Source organism: Falco peregrinus, chromosome 1 (assembly GCF_023634155.1).
Source record: "Falco peregrinus isolate bFalPer1 chromosome 1, bFalPer1.pri, whole genome shotgun sequence".
NCBI lineage: Eukaryota > Metazoa > Chordata > Aves > Falconiformes > Falconidae > Falco > Falco peregrinus.
In genome coordinates this window covers 128753149-128773553 of record NC_073721.1, presented here as the reverse complement: position 1 = coordinate 128773553, position 20405 = coordinate 128753149, and the positions used below count along the sequence as shown (strand labels likewise).

The following is a 20405-nucleotide window of genomic DNA, read 5'->3' as shown; positions in this document are numbered from 1 at the left end:
ACTTCTAACATCAATTTTATCCCAGCCGGGGTCCTCCCTCCCTGCCTGACTTGGAGTAGGGGGGGTACAGGAGCTTATTCCTGTAAAAGGGTATGGAGCTTGGGATAAGGATAAAAAAAATAAGATTTAGGCTCTCAGCAGCCCTAAGCCATGCCTGAAAGTCTCTGCCCACATTGCAGAACTACTGCTCCCCCCGGCTTCCCTGGTGCGTGGCTGTTTTGTCACCAGAAAGGCGAATTCCTCCACATTCACCAGCTCACTCATTGCTTTTATGACAAATTATTAGCAATATTAAGCATCACTCATTCATAACAAACAGGGCACCCTGCCACATGACTTCAGGGCTGGATGCTGCAGGTAATATCACACTTGGTTTCACCATCCTGACCCACCATGGCCACTGGCCAGTGCATGTCCAGGATGCCACAACCCCTATCAGCTCCTCTCTGTCTCTCCCATTTGCAAAGCCCCAGCACGACCCAGACCTGAATTTCCATGCCCCACATGGGCAGTTTTTCATTAAGGGCTGTGTTCAGCCGGATCAGCTCCCTGCACCACCTCACTGTCAGCTCAGGGGGTGGGTGGAGGGGACTGCGGCTACGCAGGGGCAGAGCTATCCCATGGCCATACCCGACGTTGGGGGTTTAAGAGAAGACGCGTGAAGAGCAGCTCAGTTCACCCCCCCAGGACACCCTGCTTATGTCAAAGAAGGGAAAGAAAGCAAGAAAGTTAATGAAGCCACCTCCTGCCTTCCTCCCAGGGCTGTCATCTCTCACCTCGGCCCCAGCCCACTGCCTGCCAAGACATCTCCAGGACGCCTTGGGCAGGGCTGTGTAAACAGATGCCGAAATCCAGCTCCACCCATGGCCCAGAGCTGCCAAAGATTTTAGGGATTACCAGGGCTGCACTCAAAGCCCCAGTGTGTCTCGGAAGCTGGAGTTGGGCTGGGATGGTCTGCGAGGGAAAGGCACAGCCCTTGCTTTCAGGCATCCCTGGGTATATGCAGGATACCCAGCACCCACCAGCACTGCATCTCTCCTGCGCTCAGACGCACAAACCCAAGCACACACACCACAAAGCCCAGAGCTGGAAAGCAGCAGGAACTGCACCTTGGGCTCCTGCTGTCTTGAAAAGAAAACAACCCAGACCTGCCTCTGGTGCCACTGCTGTCACCAGTTTGGTGACATCTTACTATGTGCCAGACAGTAATCAAATACTATCAAATCAAATCCAAACCAAACCGGTGTTGTTTTAATCGTATTTGATTAGTGGGCAGTGGATGTGACAGGGTTTTGAGCATCCAAGCACACCGGGTGGCTGTTGGGGCAGCACCGGCAGGCAGCAGGTGGAGGCAGGGACACACACACACCCCCCCTTCCCTGGGATAGAACAGGAGGGGGTCAGGCTCCTGGGGAAAGGGACAGCTCCCACTCAGGGAGCCTCAGTGTTGTGGGGAGATGCCAGGACACTCCAGGCAAACCCCAAAGCGCAGGGTTCAGCTTTGCTCACCCCAGCGAGGGGGCACAGGGTCCTTGAAAGCCTGCAGAGAGAGGAGATCCCTGGAGTGAGGGGCTCAAACCCCACTGAGCAGAAGGGATGGTCCAGCAGCCCTGCTCTGTGCAAGGTGGGCTGCACAGTCTCAAAGGCAGCTGCTTTAGCAAGGCTGACGTGTTTGGGATGGTATTGAGATGGAGAGCGAGGAGCCGCCAGAACAACTTGCCAAGAGCCCTGCTTGCTGCCTGCAGTGGATAACTGACACCAGGCACCCTTCCAGCCAACAAAGGCAGGACTTTCAAGGGACACATGGTGGGAAAGGGTGATCCAGCAACACCTTGGATGCATGCCTTTCATGATTTAGCCACCAAATGTCCTGTTGCAGTCCCCCTCCTTCATGGGAGCTGTGGTTTAGGGGGCAAACATTTTGATGGGAAAGCAAACTGATGGGCTTTGCACTAAATTTTCCCAAAGGTGGTGAGGAAGATGACAGATTTGGTCCCATCACCCCCAGGTCAAGCAGATCTACCACAAAAGCCTCTTCTGACAAGGTCAGTCCCAACCACCACCCGGAGACATGGCTACAATAGTCCTCATGTCCCTCCTGCCAGGTCTGGTTTATGCGGGAATGGCCAAGAGACCAAGCACACCCCAAGCATAGGAATGAGGTATGTGATTTATTAACCTTCCCCGACTCAGCATGTCCAAGTGAGGTATAAAACTGCTTTCTATAGATTCAAGCTCAGCTCACTTGGAGGGTCACCAGCCCTGGGGAGCTGCTGGCTTTAAACACAAGGAGGGGGGTAAGGGGGGTGGGGCGGGCAGAGCAAGAGGCATCAGTGGGGATGTTACAGGGGACAGAAAGCAAATGGCTCTGCAACTTCACAGCCTAGAGCAGGAGCAGATGGGGATTTTAGCCTTCACAAAATTGGAGGAAAAAAGTCCCAGGGTTAGGTACAATGTCCAAAGGGAGCCAGGACCAGACCTGCAAGGGAGAAGCTGGGGATGGGGTTGGCAGTGGGGACCTTCTCCACAGGGAAACCGCGCTGAGATGCAGGTAGTTCCTCATGCTCAGTCTGGGTGAAGATCCCTTCACACACACACATGCACACACACACCCTTCTCCCTCTTTCCTTACTGCCCTGGTGCTGGGGACTTGTGCCTGCCTTGCCACATGTCGGCAAGGCAACAGTTGAGAACTGGTGGGCTCATTGCAGGAGTGGCTCCTAAGAAGTTTCTGAGATGCCTGAAAGGTTTAGCTTGGCTCATCAACCCCCCTCCATCCAGGTCAGGCTTAAAGGTGACCTGTTTATCTTTACCTCTGGACCTTGGTAGTGGCTCAGAATGGACGTAGAGCTCAAAACCAGCCCCTGTCACCACTGGAAACAGACCAGAGGCTGGAAAGGGGCGAGAGGTGCCTGAAACTCCTTACAGCACAGGAGGAGAGTCAATGGGAGACAGGGGTGGGATGGGATGGGAGGGTGCGTGGGAGGCAGAGAGAGGTGGGGGGCTTCTCTGGAGGTCAGGGCTTGGGGGGGCTGAGCTGGGTGCCATTGGCTGTGGGGTTGGAGAGGGCAGTTTTCCGGCAAGCAGTCAGCGAGGGGTTGTTGAGGAGTGTGTAGGCCAGCCACCAGCGGGCTCGGCTCTGCTTGAACCTGGCTCTGCTTGGAGGAGTCTTCTTGGGCTGCATCAGCTGGATGCCTGAAAGGAGGTAGGAGGGGGGGAAATTTCAGCCCCAGCTCCCCCTCGCTGGGGCTGCCCAGATGTCATCTACACCCTGGGACAAAAGCAGAGGAGCCCCATCCTGCCCTTGCATGGGGCAGAGGAACAGGAGAAGCACCTGGGAGAGACAATCACATACCAAGCAGAGGTGGCATAAAAGTGGAGGGCACCAGAGCCACAGCCCCCAGTGGTCCCTTTACCCCAAGGCACCACCAGCATCTCTAGAGGAGCAGCAAACCCGCAGAAGAGACCCCGATGCTGCCCCATGGCAATGGCCTTGTATCCCCCCAGCGGTGGTGGGAAGGTCTCACCTTCTTCCACGTTGCTTGCCCGGAGCCCCGGTGGCCCCTCTGGCCTGGCCAGCTGGAGAAGCAGCAAGCAAAAAGCTTTCATCACCGGGTGGGACTGGCTGACCTCGATTTTCAGATAGTGGCAGTAAGTGTGGTAGCCTGGGGGAACACAGCCCATGGTAAATGCATATGGTGGGGCCAGACTTCATGGTTCCCCCCTCCCTCCTGCCCTGGAGCAAAGGGGAGGGTCATTTGCCAGGCTCCATCTCCACCCTGTCAGAGCTGCTCTGCTTTCAGAGCTGGGGATTAGTTCTACTCCCAAAATCCCATCAGGAAAAGCAGAGGAAGGGCTGAGGTCCTCTCCCTGCTGTTTTTAGTGCAGGAGAAGGGAGGGTCTGCTACCCATGAGAACAGGGTCTGGCCACTGGTGAAGCCCAGGGGAACCCCAGAAGGGCATCACCTGCCCTTGGGCATGGATGGAAAAGCAGGACAAAGAGGGCATCAGAAGCCACTTGCTCCAGTTGTCTCACCTGCCCATTTCTGAATGCAGGTGGTTTGAAGCCACCCTCATTCCTGGCAGCTCCAGGTGATGGAGGAGCCCCAGGCGCTGTCCCTCAGGAGCTCGGTGGTGGGAGAAGGGCTCTCACGTTCACAGAGATGCTGCAGAGGGAACCCCGCCATGCCCTACCTGGGTCGAAGGTCTCCACGCCACGGTTCAGCAGGCTGATGTCCAGCTGGCAGAAGTGGATGGCATTATAAAGGCCAGAAATGACCATCCTCCACACCCCAGCCAAAACGCCCACCAGGATGTTGATGGGGAAGAGCAGGTAGGTGACTATGTAGAGAGCTCGCCTGCGGGTGGAGAAGGAGGAGTAAGGAACACAAACACCACGGGATGGGAAGCAGGGCCCTTCCCTTCCAGAGAAACCTGCCAAAATAAGCCTCCCACCCTTCCCTGACTCCTCAGCAGACACAGTCCCCATCTGAGGTGTCTCCATCCCATGGAGAGAAGCAAACACCCTCCCAGGCTCTTGCAGAGGAGACAGCATGGTGCACAGTCAGGACTTCAGAGCCTGGCCCCCAGCACCCAGCACATGCAGAGGCTCCATTTCTCCTTGAAGACTTAGAAATGAGCCAGAGCGTGAGGCTGGTGGTTTGGGATGGAGAACATCAGCTCCTATGGAGGCCAGAAAAGCCTAGAGCAGCCTCCCCACTGTGCTGGGCAAGTGATGGAGGTGGTGGAAGTGCCGTGCCTGGGTGGAGCAGGACACCTAGATCCGTCTGTCATCCTGGTCTTCAATGTAAGGAGACAGCTTAAGCAGTGACACCATGCGCGAGTGAGGGACCACATCTGCTGGCAGTGTGTGAGCTGGTCCAGCTGATCCTGAGGAATCTGGGCTTCCTCTGAGGCTTGCAAATACGGGTGGTGGAGCAGAGCACAGACTTCGCCAGCTTCACCCCACCAAAAGCAAGGCTGTAAAGGGACCATGGCCCTCTATAGCACCTAAAGAAACCTCTCTGGGAACACGGAGCCACTTAAATCCCTCAAACCCACAGGCTTTCCCCCTTGAGCTCACAGCACAGAGAACACCACAACAGCAGGGGCACATGTAAACCCAACACAGTCCTGGACCTCAGGAAGGTCAGCTCTGACCTGAAGACCCCCCCCACATCCCCATACCTGTTGGTGAGCTCCTTCCGGAGGGGATGCTGCTCCAGGAATTGGTAGTGAGCTGCCAAATTTTGCACAATGACGGCAACAACCAGGGTCAACCAGAAGGGCCTGGATGGGAGGGAAGAGGCAGGTTGGACACCAGGAGGGTCTCAAGCATGAGACACCATCCCAGGCAGCAGAAACCTCCAGAAAAGTTGAAAGAGCCCAAGGTAGAGCCTCCCTCTGACAGAGTATCCCCAAACCACACCATGGCCATGGAAATGGCACCCACTTGGGTCTTCCCTCCCCCGAGGGCTGGGTGCACTCACCACATGTTCTGAATGATTTTGAAGAGGTGCGTGTTTGTGCCAGACTGGAGCGGGATGATGAAGAGGAAGGTAAGCCCCACCAAGCAGATGAAGAAAATCACTTGCTGGATGAGGAGACCTGGAAGGGACATATAGGGACAGAAACTGTGGTGGGGAAGGCTGGAGAAGTGGTTCTTGTTCTTGCACTTATTCCCCAAACCCATGCTCGTTGCTGAGCATGTCTTTCATTTTAATCCCATAAAGAGCTTGCAAGATCCTTACCTGCCTCCCCTGCTCCAAACACAATGCTCTGCGCGGGATTTAATTACAAGTTCAGCCTTTCTTATCACTCCCAACATTATCCCCGCTGAGAAGAGCCATCACTCGAGGCTGCAACTATGATGCCTCATCATAAAAATCAGCCTGAGCTCTGATTTCTAATCATAAATCACACCAAGATCAGAAGCAGTTGTGGTTTCTTGTGCTTGAGCTCGTGCTTCATCTCCACTGCTTTGCTTTAATGACTTGAAAATCAAGATTTTTAAGCAGGAGGTAGATTCACAGCAGCATGGTGAGATGCAGCCAGCTCTGCCAGGGATACACCGAGTGGGTGGCCGAAGGAAAGCTGCTCCTCACTGGCAAAGGGGTACAAGGGGCTCCTGGGTGCTCCCCAGCTCCTACCTCCACACTAATCTCTGCAATCTGCCTGCAGAAATAGGTCCACTTTCCTGATGGGTGGTCACCAACAGAGCTGGTGCCCCACCCCCTCACCCCCCCTTCTATCAACCCCCTGGAGCCTCAGCTGCACTCTCCTGTGTAGCCTCAGGGTGCTGACATGGTTGGGTGTTGTCCATGTATCACTGAAGCCACTGCCTAGAGTCACTTCCCATGGGCCAGAGAGGCCTTAAAATGTCTCCAAACCATGGTGGGGTGAAGATTTCTAACCCTTTGACATCCTCCACCCATTCATGGGCTCGCCAGCCCTCCCAGCCAGGGATACCTGGGCTGTGCTGGGGAAGATGCACAGCAAGGAGCACCCAGGATATGAAGACAGGGACTGGAGGAGACAGACAGTCCTTTGCACGAGATGCTGCGACAGCTTCTCAAATCAAAATATTTGGGCTTGAGCCAAAACGAGTCATTATTTCCCCACCGCCTTTTTTTATTTTCTTCCCGACCATTTGGTGTTCAGCATGGCCCTTCCCGTGGAAGGACAGATTGTGTTTGGGGAAAGAGGAACAAAAGCCTCACAGCCATCCCTTTGCAAAAACGGGGCAAGAAAGGGGGAAGAGATGCTTAAACCTGGGGTAGGTTGTGCAAGGTGGGGGTTCACCACCCATCCGCCCCCTCATGCTCCCCAGCACCCTTTACCCAGGCAGGCAAAAGCCGTCTGGAAGCTGGCAAAGCTCATCCAGCAGACGATGGCTTGTCGGGACGGGCGGAGGATATGTGCTTTGTAGAAAACATCCAGCACAGCCCCTTGGTAGAGTGCCTTCAGGTTGTTCCTGGGGAGAGAGACCAGCTGCATCCCAGCTTAGTGACAAGGTCAAGGCCAGAGGAGTGAGGACACCGTACCTGTGCATCACCAGCGTCCTCAGGAGCATGGCGCAGGTCAGCAGGCAGCACAGCACCAGCGAGCAGATGTAGCAGACTGCGAAGGAGCAGGGGGAGATAGCCAGGTCAGGGCTGCAGCCAGCCCCAGCAATGGGATTTTGTTGTAAAATGTATCTCAGGAGCATTGCGGGGGGGCTGAGTTATGGGGTTGCATGGATGACACCCCCCCCCAGCAGGGCACCGTGCCTCAGTTTCCCTCCATATCCCCCTTTGCGATACAGGGTTCTCCATCTCCCAGGTAGGCATGAACAGATGCCAACAGTGAAAGGGAAGGAGAGAAGCAAGTAGCCAGGGGAAATACAAGCAGCTCAGCTAGCTCAGCACTGGAAAAATCATTGAGCAAGCCATGATAAGCAGGCAGTGTGACGGAGAGAACCTAGGAAAATGATCTCAGAACAGGGGAAAGCTGGGGAAAGAAAGTAAGAGTGGGGAAGGAGGTCTGTGAGGAGGGAAGGAGATATCAGGAAAACAAAGAGGATGAGAGAAGCTTGGTGACTTGGGAAAAGCCATAAGCCACCACACCACACCCCAGGGTTGGTGGTACCCCAAGGTAGTGCCATGCAGGAGAAGGGGGGCACCCCTGCCATCCCCGCACCTCCCCATCCAGGGCTTTCAATTATCCAGGGGGCTGGGGGCCATCTGCTCGATTCCAGCACATATCAAAGCCCTCACCCGAAGGGCAGCATCTGCAGCGCGGTGCTGCCGACTCTCCCTGCCTCGCCATCTTGGCACGAGGCGGCTGCTCGGAGATGCCTGGCACGGCACCAGGATCACGCGGCTGCCTTTCATGTCTTGGCTCCAGCAGCTGGGTTTTAAGTCCCCCTGGAAGCCGCCCCATCACCAGCCAGTTTCCTGGACCACCCTCTGGGTTAGAAATCTCTCTAATTAAGTCCTGAAATCCTCCAAAAATCACCTGTGATTGCAGGACCTGTCTGGGAACCCACCTTCCAGTGACCACAGGTAGTACTTGACGGTGTTGAGCTCCTTCTCCATGTCACCTGGGACAGCCGGGTTCTCCGAGGGCACTAAGCCAAACTGGACCAACAACACGACGATGTCCTTCGTCATTCCCGCCCGCACAATCTGGATGGTGGGGACAACAGCTACCAGGAGCAGCAGGGCAACCTGCGAGGGAGCAGTGCCACGTGAGCCCTGGGTCATGGCATCCCACTGCTGAGCCATCGCCTTAGCTTAAAGACTTAAGGCTGGCTGAGCTCTGGAAGCACATGGCCGGTTGCTGCGGCTCAGCCGAGGGATGGTAATACCGTGAGGCACGTTAATACCATCCCTGTAGCCAAAACTGTGGTGTGGCAATGACCTCTGGGCTCCTTTGCCTCAGGAGGACACGGCCAAGAAGGCAGAGAGGGGGCTTTGCTTGGCATTTAACCATCAGCATCACCTGGTAGACAGCAATCACGGCTGTGGTTATGGACAGGACGAGCTTTAGCGGGATCCGGAAACCTGTAAGGCAGAATTGGAGGGTTGTATTGGAGAGGAGCTGTGATCTGGGATCACAGGGAGCAGCTGCAGATCCACCCAACCCAGCAGCCAAAGCAAACATCCCGGGGGGAGAGCACTGGAACAGGGCATAAGTCAAATATTCATTGGGATTTCCCTGGGGAAATCCTGCAAGGATATATGGCTGGGAGCCGTTTCTCTGTACTTCAGCTGGATGGATTTCCTTCCTGTTGATCCTCCTTTCCCGCAAGGCTGTGAAACCTCGTGTGCCCACAGCACTGAGTCCCACCAGCTGGGTGCCTGCTGCATGGGGAGCCGCATCCCAGGACAGTTCTCCCCACACTGCTTCCATGGGCAGAGGGGGCCAGGAGTAGCTCCCCATTCCTGGGCTGTTAGGGATTTTATCCACTTACTGTAGATTTTATTCCCTTGTCATAGCCTTATCAAGCATCGGGCTGTGATATTAGCACAACCCAAGCCTGAACCTGGCTGCCTCAGTCCACCTGGTGCCCCCATGGTGGGGGGGTCCATCTCCCCACCCCAATCCACAACAGTTTGTGCAAAGCCAAGGCGTCGCACGTGCGGCAGGCGGCAGCTGCCGTGGCACAGATGCTTTGGGGAAGGAGCCAAGAAAGGCATTTGCTTTCCCTGGGGAGAGGGAGGCAGCCTGTTTGCTGAGATGCTGCTGCAGCCAAGAGCGCAGCCCTTGCCTGCCCACAGCCTACCTTCCTCAGGAGTGTAGATGTAGGAGCGTAAATATGTCTGGACCCTTGATAGGAGGCTCTCTTCTATCTTCGAGGAGCTGGAGGAGGAAGGAGAGGGTGAAAAGCATGTCCCTCGGGAGCAGGGAACCCCTGTGCCCCTGCTGCAGGCAGCGGGCAGCCAGGCAGGGCTGGCACAGGCGCTGCTGGTCAGGCAGAGCTCAGGGAAGGTGTCAGTCATCCTTACCTCCCCTTCTGAGGGCGTTTGGACAGGACAGCCTTTAGGTACTTCTTATAATAACCTCTCCCTGTAACCTTAAGGATAGCAGCGATAAGTTGCCTGATTTGAGCACAAGGATGAGCTCAGGCACTCAGGGCAGGGAGAGGTGACTTTGCCTTTTGGGTGGCCAGAGCATCTACATCCCACCTGGCAGCCACCTCCTTGCTCTGCTACCCCTGGTTACCCACCCATCACCTGCACAATGCCCTGCAGCACCCTCTGCCAGGGATGGGCTCTCAGCCCTTGTTTGGCTAGCCACCATGTTAGAGCCATGCTGGCAGCAAATCTTCCAGCACTGCAAAGGTGGAAATAAATCCGCCTTGTTCCTGTCAACAAAGCAGCCCAGAACCAGGCATACTGGTAGGACAGCTGAAACCCCTCATTCCCATCAGCCAGCTCCCAGCAAGTGCCCTGGGGTCACTTCAGTCCATGCTTGGGCTGACTTTTTTTTTTTTTTTTAAGTACGTTTTTCCTCCTCTCTTCCCAACAAAGCCTCAGCATTTCCCAAAAGGCCAGGGATTATCCAGCCTGCCAGGAAAACAAGGCAACCCCAGTCCCAGCCTGAACAGGATGCATTGATGCCTTAAGCCTCTTGTACTAAGGAGTTTACTCCAAAGATGGATTTTTCACTCCCTTTTCAAATCCAGCAAGATAAATAGAGCCGCAACCCGTGCTGTCAGAGGGACAGAAGGGAGGCAGCTCCTGGTACCAGAACAAAGTGGGGAACACATGCCCTGGGACCACCCCAGTTCTCCCAGTCCCCAAGGCATATGGGCTGTGGGGCAGGAGAGCTCCCATAGCCATGCAGGTCCATCAAGGGGCTCTCCCATGCTACCAGCCCCTGAGTTGCCCCATGGATCTTCATTACCTCCTTATCCAAGGTCTCCTCCTGCCCGGTGAAGCTCCTGATGAGCAGGGATGGATACCAAAGGCTTAAGAGCACAAGGCAGAGGATGATGGGGACGTAAGAGAGTGTGGAGTAGTACCTGTATATCTGGGGAGAAGAAGAGATGTCACACATGGCATCACCCCACCCTGGGAGCTGTGTCCTGGTGACACCTTAATGTCACTTACAGGAGGCAATGAGAAAGCCACGCCAGCCCCCCTTTCCCTCTCCATGCAGTGGGGCACGTACCTTCGGTGACTGGGGACAATCCACCTTCTGCCAGATGTGGACCACGCAGTGGCACCAGGAGAGCAGGCAGCCCATGAGGTAGCTGACCCTGTGCCGGACGGTGGCACAGGCGATCAGGGGATAGTAGAAGGCTGGGTAGTATAGCAAAGCCAGGATCTTCCAGTACTCTAGATAGTACGGTGGGATGTGAGGAGGGAGAGATAAACAGGCAAGAGAAGGCAGCATGCTCAGGAGGGACCAGGGTGAACAGGCTGCTCAGGGTGCCACCTGAAGTTGCACACCTCTTGGGTGGGGAGGAGTGTGGTGCCCATGGGCCAGGAGGGTGCTCGCCTTACCCCGGGTGCTCTGAGAGGAGTAGGTGATGAGCGGCAGAGGATCCCTGTCCAAGACCAGCACGCACAGGGAGGAGAACAGGATGCCGAACACCGCGGCCACCAGCCCTTGGTTGCCTTCCTCCTCCAGAAAGTTGGCTGGGCTGCAAGCCAAGGAAAGAATGAGCCCAATACCAGATCATGGGCACCCTGTCCCCACCGTCCTCTGCCCCAGGGCTGGTTTATTGCATGCTGCACCCCAGCATCCCTCCATCTGCTTGGCTGCAGGGTAACAGGGACCCCAGGGACTGGGATGCAGGGCCAAGATACCTGAGAAGTCCTGGGACACCATTCCAGCAGCTTTGGTGGAGACGTCTGCGTTTCACCAGCAAGGACAAGCCCACGAGCACAGCCAGCTGCCAGAAACCCAATCAAGGGAACAATAAATCCATGGGGGGGGTGCCCGGGGGAGGGGGGGGGAGGGGGGCGCTAAGACGTGCTGCTATGTGATGGGAGCCTCCACAGAGACACCATCTCCACCTAACATCCTAAATGCAGACATGGCTGAAGCAGCATCAAGCTGCTCTGATGAGTTACAGGCTCTAAATGCCTCAGAGGGACCGTGCTGGGAAAAAATAAAAATGCATCAAAACCTTCCATTGACTACAGGCACGGAGCAAAGTCTGGAGATGTGTGAGTCCCCTCTTAGAGCATCCCAACTCAAACCTCACTCCAGCTCAAGCTGAAGAGCCTAGATCTGCTATTTGGGGGTAGATGGGCATGACCCAAGCTGGGGGGACAGCAAATACGATGTCAGGGCAGATAACCTACCCCGTGGGACTCCTTACTTACGGAGACGGGTGCCATGCAGATGTGATACAGTCTGGGAGAAATGGTGGGGTCGCAGTCTGGGATTGTGCTGGGAAACATGCTAGAATGAGGGGAAAAAAAATAATCATGTGTGGTTGTATTCAGTCCCAGAAGGGCAAAGCAGAGATGCCGGGGTAATGCCCATTTACACGGCAGCGTGATGCTGAGATGGGGCAAACCTCTGAAGAGCCGCCTTACACAACCAGCAATAACCAGGGATGAAGTCACCCTCACAAGATGATTTTATGATCAAGTGAGAGAGATAACACCCGGAAGCGACCCCGAGCTGATCCCCACAGGGATTGGGCAACCTCCCTGCATGTACAGGATGCTGAGGCTGAACAGGAGATCAGCAAGGAAGGATGAAGCCCCCCATTACCCCTTTTACCCCCATATCCATTCTGGCTCTGCCCTTTCAAGGGATGCAGCCTGCAAAGCAGCAGTTGTCCTTACTACCTAAGGCACTGCGCTTAATACATGTCAGCTGGGAGGCTGAAGACCCCTTGTAGGGTATTCTGATGCCTTTCCTATGGGAGATGGACCAGCCCCAGAGCTGGGGGGGCTGGCAGAGGTGGTGGCTGCCTGGGGTATGTGCATGTAGGATGAGGTCCAAGTGCTGCATCCCCTGGCCAGCCAAGGCCGGCCAAGCAGACATGCCAGCCTTTGTTTTATTTATTCGCTTTCTGGCCTCCATCACATTCCTTAATCCCTGCTTTGCTGCAGCAGCCCTCTTCTCCCCATGGCCAGGCATGACCATGCCCAGCCACCTTCACCCATGGGTAGAAAAACCCTGTGTCAGGGAGCTGAAGCTCCTGAGCCCCATAACTTGCCAGGGGGACACCACAGGAGCCCTCATGCCCTCCCAACCCCCACAGTGCTGGTGGGGTGGGCAGAGATGGGAGACCAGCTGCAGAGCTCCCACCAGCAAGGGTCCGATAGTGAAATCAGGATTTCTCAGGCATCATATGTCTGAGGCGGTCACCAGCCTGCCACAAAAGGCTTCATAGGACCAGCTGTTGTTAACAAAGCTCCAATTTCTGCCTTTTTTTTCTCTGCCAACAGCTGGCCTTGGGTAGACCAGAAAATTCCTGCTGCTAAAAAATATCCAGGCTCTGGAAATCGAGGGCGCTCGCCTGTAAGACTGAAAGCACAGGAATACCAAAACCTGAGAACACAGGAATACCAAAACCTTTCTGGTACCACCAGGGCTTAAGCTTCTAAATCCAGAGCATCCAGGAGCCATCAGATGGGCAACTCCCTGAGGCTGCCTTCATCTCTTCACTGACCACGGCTTGCTGCAAAGCAGGACACCCAGAAAATAACCTAGAAATGTCTAGCAGAGGTGTGGGTCATGCAAGTGGGGCTTCGCCTGGGAAAACCAGGGTGAGGCAAGGAGATTGCAAAGGCTGTTTTGCAATGCAGAAGATTAAGGACAAGGAGGAACCCTTTGGGCTGGTCACTGCTGGGATCTCCTCCTGCTTGCCCTCAGGATTAGGTATCAGTCAACTGAGTGGTATAAAATCCACCCGCAGAGGACTAAGTCAACAGAGGAACAATAGATGATGGTAGATGGGCCTTGGGATGCCCAGCTTCCAGATTTGTGGGACACCACTGCTCCATGCCTCAGCTTCCCCTCCCTATAGCACTCCTCTTGTCCTTGGGAAGGGTGCTCAGCTAGGATGGGATGAAGAGCACTGCTCTTGAGAGTACGTTCAGTTAAAGCGTGAACCATCATGGATGGAGAGGGAATAGGCTTTACAGGACACACTGATACACCAGCTGCGGGTGGGCTGGGGGGGAAAGGACATCCATGGAAGCCCAGGGATGGTCAGCCTTATTTTGTTCAGAGTCACCATGCCATGCAAGGACCCAGCTGAGCATCCCAGCCCTGTCCCGTTGCTCACTCCCTTCACCCCTAGCTGAGATCTGCACAGCTGCTTTGCAGAGAACTGGGGTGGGATTAAGGCAGGGGACAGATTTGCAAGGCTGTGTCATGGGGATGTCTCCAAACCCAGAAACGTGGAGCCAGAGCAGCCCTGTCTAGGCCAGCAAAGGCTCTGGGAGCTTCAGAGGGATGAGGGCAGCAGGTTAACACCATGCACTTTGCATTTTGGGGAAGGCTAAGCAGAGATGCCTGCTGCAGGGTTCACCCCAGCTCTTGCCAGAAGTACCCTAAAGAAATGAAGCATTTTTAGGAGGCTGAAACAAGGCTTTTTAATCACCTCCCACTCAGGAATAAATCGTGGCTCTGTAGCTCAGAGGATGTTGCTCTACGGAAGGGATAGAGCAGCTGGGCAGGAGGCTGGCAGCCACTCAGGGTGAAGCCAGCAGGGACAGGGAACATGTGGCACCCACCAGCAGGGTTGGACACTTACTCATCCTGTGGCACGGCCGGGTCCATGGTTTCATAGATGTACCAGTCAGAAACGAGGTCTTCTGAGTCAGCAAAGCCATTGTCCAGCAGAGCCTCATGCATCCCAGCAGAGCCGTTGGCTGCCATGGCTGTCTCCTTCCTCCCTCCACGGGCTGGAGAGAGACAGCAAGAGGCAGCTGGAGACAGAACGCAACCAGGCTTTCCCAAGGTGGGTCCTCCTGGGAAATGCAGGGATGGAGGCGCTGAGCCAAGACACTTTATCTTCTCAGGTCACTCCCGCAGCTGGGGCGGGGCACTGGGAGCTTTCAAAATCCAGCTGTGCCTCCAAGGATCCAGCTTTTATCTGGACTCGGAGGGAGGGAGGGAGAAGGGATGAGCACCCCCCATACAGCACAACCCGAGTGCTCAGGGCACACCTAATAGTCCCCCAGCTGCTCCCTGCCTGCCGCGGGATGCTGATAGACTTGGAGCCTTTGTTTGGGTTGTTTAACAGCTTTTACGCCAACAACTTGAAACCGGCACAAGGGTCAAGTTTTGGGCTTGGCAGCACAGGCTGGCTGGCAAAGAGGAGACGAGACCTCATCACGGCTGAGGAGCCCATGACCTGCAACCCCAATGTCCCCCTGTGCCACCCAGATGCCCCACACAACATCCAGCCTCTCCCAGCCCTGGGAGGAAACCTCAGCCCCTCTCCCTTTGTAGCAATAAAAAGGAAGGAGGATTTGTCGCAGTGCCAGACCCAACAAGCTCTTGTTTCTCCTTCTCCCCATTATTTTTTGATGACTTTGGCCCAGACAGCCCCACACCCTCTGCTGCTGTCCCAGAGCTACATCACACAAGCTGCAACATGCCTCATCTACCATAGCTATTTGAAAGTCAGTGCCCAAATGCCAGGCAGCAATGCTCAGCGCAACCTCCAAGCCCCAGGAACCAGCCCAGGACCTGGGGACACCTCATCCCACAGCTCCAGGATGTCACCAAACCCCCCAGGGCTGCTCAGTAGCTCCAAGGGAATGGGTAGGAGGTGGAGGGCTGAGCTGACAGCTCTGCTCCAGGCTGCTGTTTGTACAGCTGGTGTTCACCAGGGACTGTGATGGATGCAGCGTGTCAGCTTCAAAGAGATTCCCCAAATCAGGGCTGTGGCCCTGCAGGCAGCCCCGTCTTGGGACAGACAAGTGGCACTCACCACCATGGCCACACTGCCCATGGCCTGATGATCCACTGGGTATCACATCCCCAGCTGTGTTCTGGGTCCCTTCCAAGGACTCCCTTGTGAGACCCGGGACCTTCACCTCTCTTCTCAGGGAACCAAAACTCAGGTAGAAAGCAGGTCCCCCCCACCCCAGCATTTGGTCCATGTCAGGGTGCCACCACCATACTTCTCCCCACCAGCTCAGGCTCCAGCAGAGGAAGGACAGATCCCACCAGCCCCAGTTGACCGTCTAACTCAGACAGATCCCAGGCCTCATCCTTAGCGCACCCAGTGCATGTCCCAGCTTCAAGGCATCGACTCTCCAGCCATCCCTTGGTTTTGCCTGTGCAGGGAAGCAGCTCTGACCTCACCTCCCAGGAATGTAGCACTCCTTAAAAAGGTAGAAGGAGCCAGTAAAGTTCTTGGCAGCGAGCACACACACACCTGCAAGCACCTTTCTCCTCCTGTGGGGTCACTAAAGGCTGGCAGGGCTTGGAAGAATTGGGGGTGGGGTTCAGGCAGGTAAAGCAAGCCATGCCAGCCCTGGCACAGGGCCGCATCCTTCTGGGGATACCGATTCCCCTGCCAAGCAGCGTTCAGATGAATGGCCAGCTCCAAAAGCCACCATGGGACTGCCCATGCCTGTCTCACCTCCCCATGGGGTCACCCAAAGAATCGCAACCAGAAGAAAGATCTACCTACCCACCATCCCAGCCATGCAGCATTACCCCATGGGATCCACCTCTGAACGAGCCAGCAGATGCCACCTTGCCCGTGCCCTGACTTGCAGCCGCTCGGGGACATGGCAGCCACAGAAAAGCAGGAAGGAAAGAAAAGAAAGGCTCAGTGAGAGGCACGGTGCAGGCAGCCCTCAGGGAGCCCTGCCGGGCAAGCTGCAGCCTCAACCCATGCCAGGCAGCAGCAACATCACGAGATCAAGCTGACAAGCTCCCCGGGTGGTGACATGTCAGCTCCCTTTCCAGCACATCCTTGCTCGGAGCATCATGCACATCTGGACCTCAGGGCTTTGCTGCCCGTCTCTGTCTGGGTATGGGACCAAGGTGGGTCAGCACTGTCCCAGCACCAGGTGATCTTCAAGTCCTCCAGCCCAGTTCTCTCACCTTTACGACATGTTCATACTCATCTTCATGCTGTCTCTCTCCAGGGGAAGGTCTCCTCTTGTGGTCCACCAAGCAGGGTGGCAACATCTTGGTCACCATTCAGGAATGGTCTGGAGAAATCAGGAGGTGCTTCAGCACCTCCAGCACACCTGCTAGACACCATCAGGCAAGCCATGGCAGTGCAAGGCTGAGCGAGTGATGGTGAGGCATGGGGACATCCCAGCCTGGACCCCAGGGGGCCCTCTTATTGTCCTGGCCAACAGGGCTGGCACTGTGCTGGAGGAGAGGTCTTGCTGCCAGTGGGCATTTCAGCTGGGGAGAGGCACATGATGAAGGGCTTCAGCCTCACCGCAGAACAGGGAAGAGTTACCCCCCCTATTCCCGCACAAGCTGCAAATCCCAAATCCGGTGTCCCAGAGGAGGAGGAGGAGGGGAGGCAGGTGTGCCAAAACCTCAGCGGGATCAGCATCCCCAGCCAGGGCAAGGCCACCACCCTCCACCCTGCTCGGCGGGTGCTGGCTCCTCTGCCGGGGCTGCCCGAGATCCCGGCCTTGCAGCCCCCCCGTGCCCTGGGTTTCCCCGAAACCTGAGCTCTGTGCTCCTCTGGTAACCTCTGCTGGAACAGCCGGGGCCTTTGATCGCAGCAGCCTCGCCTGAGATTGATGGGTTCAATAAAGCTCCTTCATATTCTTCATTTCCCACTATCCATCACTCTCTGGGGAGCTTTTGCATCCCACCACTACGAATTAAACTTGGGAGGGGGCATAAGGGAATTACCCCCCCCTTTCCTTCCTCCCGTTCAGCCTAATGGTGATGCCTTGTGTACAGCTTTTAATAAAAATGATAAAGATCTCATTTCACAATTGTTCAGGGAGCCCTTGGGCCAGGGCAGGGAGGGGAGAGAGTTGTTTAAGCGAGATCTCTAATTCAATCGCCACTTGGATGGTGGCTGCTGGGCTGGTCCCTGCAAAGCCAGGTGGCAGAGGAATGGCTTTAGAGGACCTCAGAGAGAGAATGGCCTTCCCAAAGGTGGATTTAGCAGCTTCAGGTGATGCTTAGAGAGGCAAAGCCCAATCTCACGTCAGCACAAGCCGAGCCAGCCAACTTCAGCCCCAAAGTCAGTGTCCCAGCCCCAAAATGAGATGAGAAAGGCTGGTTTGCAGGCACTTGTGCTCAGCTAGGAAGGACAAGGGGACAGCCTGTCCCATCCCTTCGCTCCACTGATGACTTTGGAGCCATCCAAGCTCCAAAGATGCCCTGTCCAGCCCTTGCCCAGAGTTTTTTGAAGACTTTGATCATCTTTCTGGAAAAGCAGTTTTTCCAGCGTGAAGATCCCATGCTGTCTCCAAGTTCCCCAACCACAAGTGCTGCAAAGCCCACGCACACCCTGGACCACCCAGCTGGAGGCTGGGACCTCCAGGAAGTCACTGCCCACCCTTCCTCCAAGACAGGCTCAGCCCCAGGGGTTTGAGAACACCAAACTCATTGCACTGGTGAGCTGGTGCGGGAAGCCCGGTGGCTGGGGAACTGACCTCACCCCAGCCCAGAGCTCTCCCCATCCCCTCGGAAAAGCCCCTGCCTGGGCAGGGAAAGGTCCACAGGAAGTTTTTCATCCCACCCAGCCATCCCACTCTGACGGTGTTTTCCTCCCTCTTGCCAGATCAGACATGGGGAGGCCTGTTCTCACCCCATTCCCCAAATCCCTCCTGCACCCCAACCTCCAGCACCTGGGGGAGAGCTGTGGAGCCCCACAGCTCCTCGCAGACCCTTTCCTCTGCAGAGCTGGAGCCTGCAGATAATAAATCCACCACGGAGATCATAAACACGCTTGCCAGAAAGTCAGAGAAGCCCCTTTTGCATTTTAAAAGCAAAGGCAGCGTGAACATTTAAGCCAAAGAGGCTGTTTAAGGTTATTTTTAGGCTCCTGATTTCCCCCCTCCCTGCCCCCCTTCCTTCATTTCCAAGTAAAGGCAGAGGCACCTGCTGCACACAAAGCCCCCCCACAAGCCAGGGGAAGGGGAAAAGTCAGGAGTTTGCAGGATTGGACCAAAACTTGCTGACAAGGTCATCTGCCAGCACGGAAAAGAGTGCTGGGGGGGTGTCAGGGCAGAGCACCCCATATCCTCCGCTCCTGCGATGCTGGGGGTGTGTGTCAGGGCAGAGCACCCCGTATCCTCTGCTCCTGTGATGCTGGGGGGGTTCAGAGCAGAGCACCCCGTATCCTCCGCTCCTGCGATGCTGCAGGGGGAGCAAGCATCTCCCAGGAAAAGCCCCCCCGTCCCCCCCCCCCCCCCCGACTGCTTCCCAAAAGGGGGTGAAATCCCTGCTTAAAGCTTAAAGGCAGAGCTCGGATTTTTGGAGGGGGGTCCTGCACCCCAGAGCAGGATTTGCCCCAGTACAAACAGGCTGCAAACTGAAGCTCGCATTTACAACCTGGAGCAACCAACAACTCCACGGGGTTCGTTTAAGCCCGGCTTCCCCATGACGCCAAGTTTGCAAGAAGCAACAACATAAAGGGGTGGGGGGAGAGGAAAGACGGCAAAAAAACCGTTACCTGCTTCCAGCCAGCGACCTCCTCGCCAGGCACCCGGGCACTTGGCTTGGTGTGGGTCTTGGGAGAAGCGTGGCCTTGCTAAGCGGGGTCTACAGCATCCGCTGGCGGGAGCTGGGTGCGGATGCAGCCATGCAAGCTTGAAGGCAAAGTTCAGAGCACCAGCGGCGAGTGAGCGGAGGCTCGCGGTGGCTCAGGGAACTTTATCCCCTCCATCGCCAGGAGGCCTTGGCTGGGGGCCACCCTGGGGTTTAGAAAATTAAAAACAACCAACCCCGTGCTCCGCTCTCCCTTTGATTAGGCAGAGCTTTTCGGGAGAGGAGGCAGCTTGACCCAGCCCCCTTCTTCCCCAGCTCTCCGGCAGCTCAGCTGGGCTTTAGCTGCTCCCGCCACCCCGCTGTGCCAAGGTTTAGGGGGTAGCCCAGGGACTGAGATGCTGCTGTGTCCCCTCTAAGGAATGCAAACAGCTGTGCTTCCTCCTGGGGTAAATCAAAAGGCCAGCTCCCTACTGGTGTAAATCAGTTGAGCCTGATCCTTTGCTCAGTTGGTACAAGTTGGTTCCCAGGGGTGGGAACAGGGAAGGAAAGTTTTGGGTTGGTACAAACTTGGGGGCAGGTGTCACTGGTTTGGGGACAGCATCACTAGAGCATCCTCCCCACAGCTCCTTGGAGATGGCCAGATCCTGCCCAGGGCTTATGCAGCAAGTGACCACCCCACAGCAATGGAAAACAGCCTGGAGGAGGTGAGAAAGGGATGGAAAACATCTTGGGGTGTGAACTGGGGGATGCTTTGCCGCAGCGGTCAGGACAGGAGTAACCAGCCCTGGTGGTGCAGGCAGCTGGGAAGAGCAGGCAGCTTTGCTGTGCTGCCCTTATCCATCTGCTCCTTGGCCAACACATCCTTCCCACCAGCTACACACAGCCCAGGAGACAGCAGCTTGCAAAAAAAGAATATAATCTGGACAAATAAACACACAGTCCACATGTGACAACAAGTGGACCGAAGGAAAATTAATCAAGGTTGAAGATTTAGCTTAATTTTTAGCCAAAAGCTTGTGGCAATGCTGAACAAAATGACCTGCAGTGTTGTTTTGGTGGTTTTTGGTTTGGTTGGGGTTTTTTTCTTTTTTTTCTTTTCCCTTCCCTGGGACTGTTTTTAAATGAGAAATGCTGCTGTTGAATCCCAGAGGTGCTTCCTGGGAAAGCTGAGGGACTGGGGAAAGGGCTAGCAGAGATGGAAGGGGCTGAAATTCAGAATTTGGGGGTGTGTGGGTCCCTCCTAGACAAAGATACTCCAGCGATATCCATCCTGATCTTAGCAAAGTAATTAT

General features: G+C 55.6%; 1 protein-coding gene across 1 annotated transcript; it reads right to left on the bottom strand.

Annotated features, from left to right (window-relative positions):
- Positions 1-1587: 1587 nt before the first annotated feature.
- STRA6 (signaling receptor and transporter of retinol STRA6) lies at positions 1588-19265 on the bottom strand. The gene is made up of 18 exons (XM_055813352.1): positions 19079-19265; positions 14213-14363; positions 11820-11898; positions 11298-11383; positions 10992-11131; positions 10657-10823; positions 10390-10515; positions 9489-9556; positions 9266-9342; positions 8482-8543; positions 8027-8207; positions 7044-7119; positions 6840-6973; positions 5490-5607; positions 5188-5289; positions 4195-4358; positions 3528-3665; positions 1588-3195 (listed from the first exon to the last, which is right to left on the bottom strand). Exons 2-18 carry the CDS (start codon positions 14335-14337, stop codon positions 3017-3019), a joined length of 2022 nt encoding a protein of 673 aa, XP_055669327.1. The 5' UTR covers positions 14338-14363; positions 19079-19265; the 3' UTR covers positions 1588-3016.
- Positions 19266-20405: the final 1140 nt, after the last annotated feature.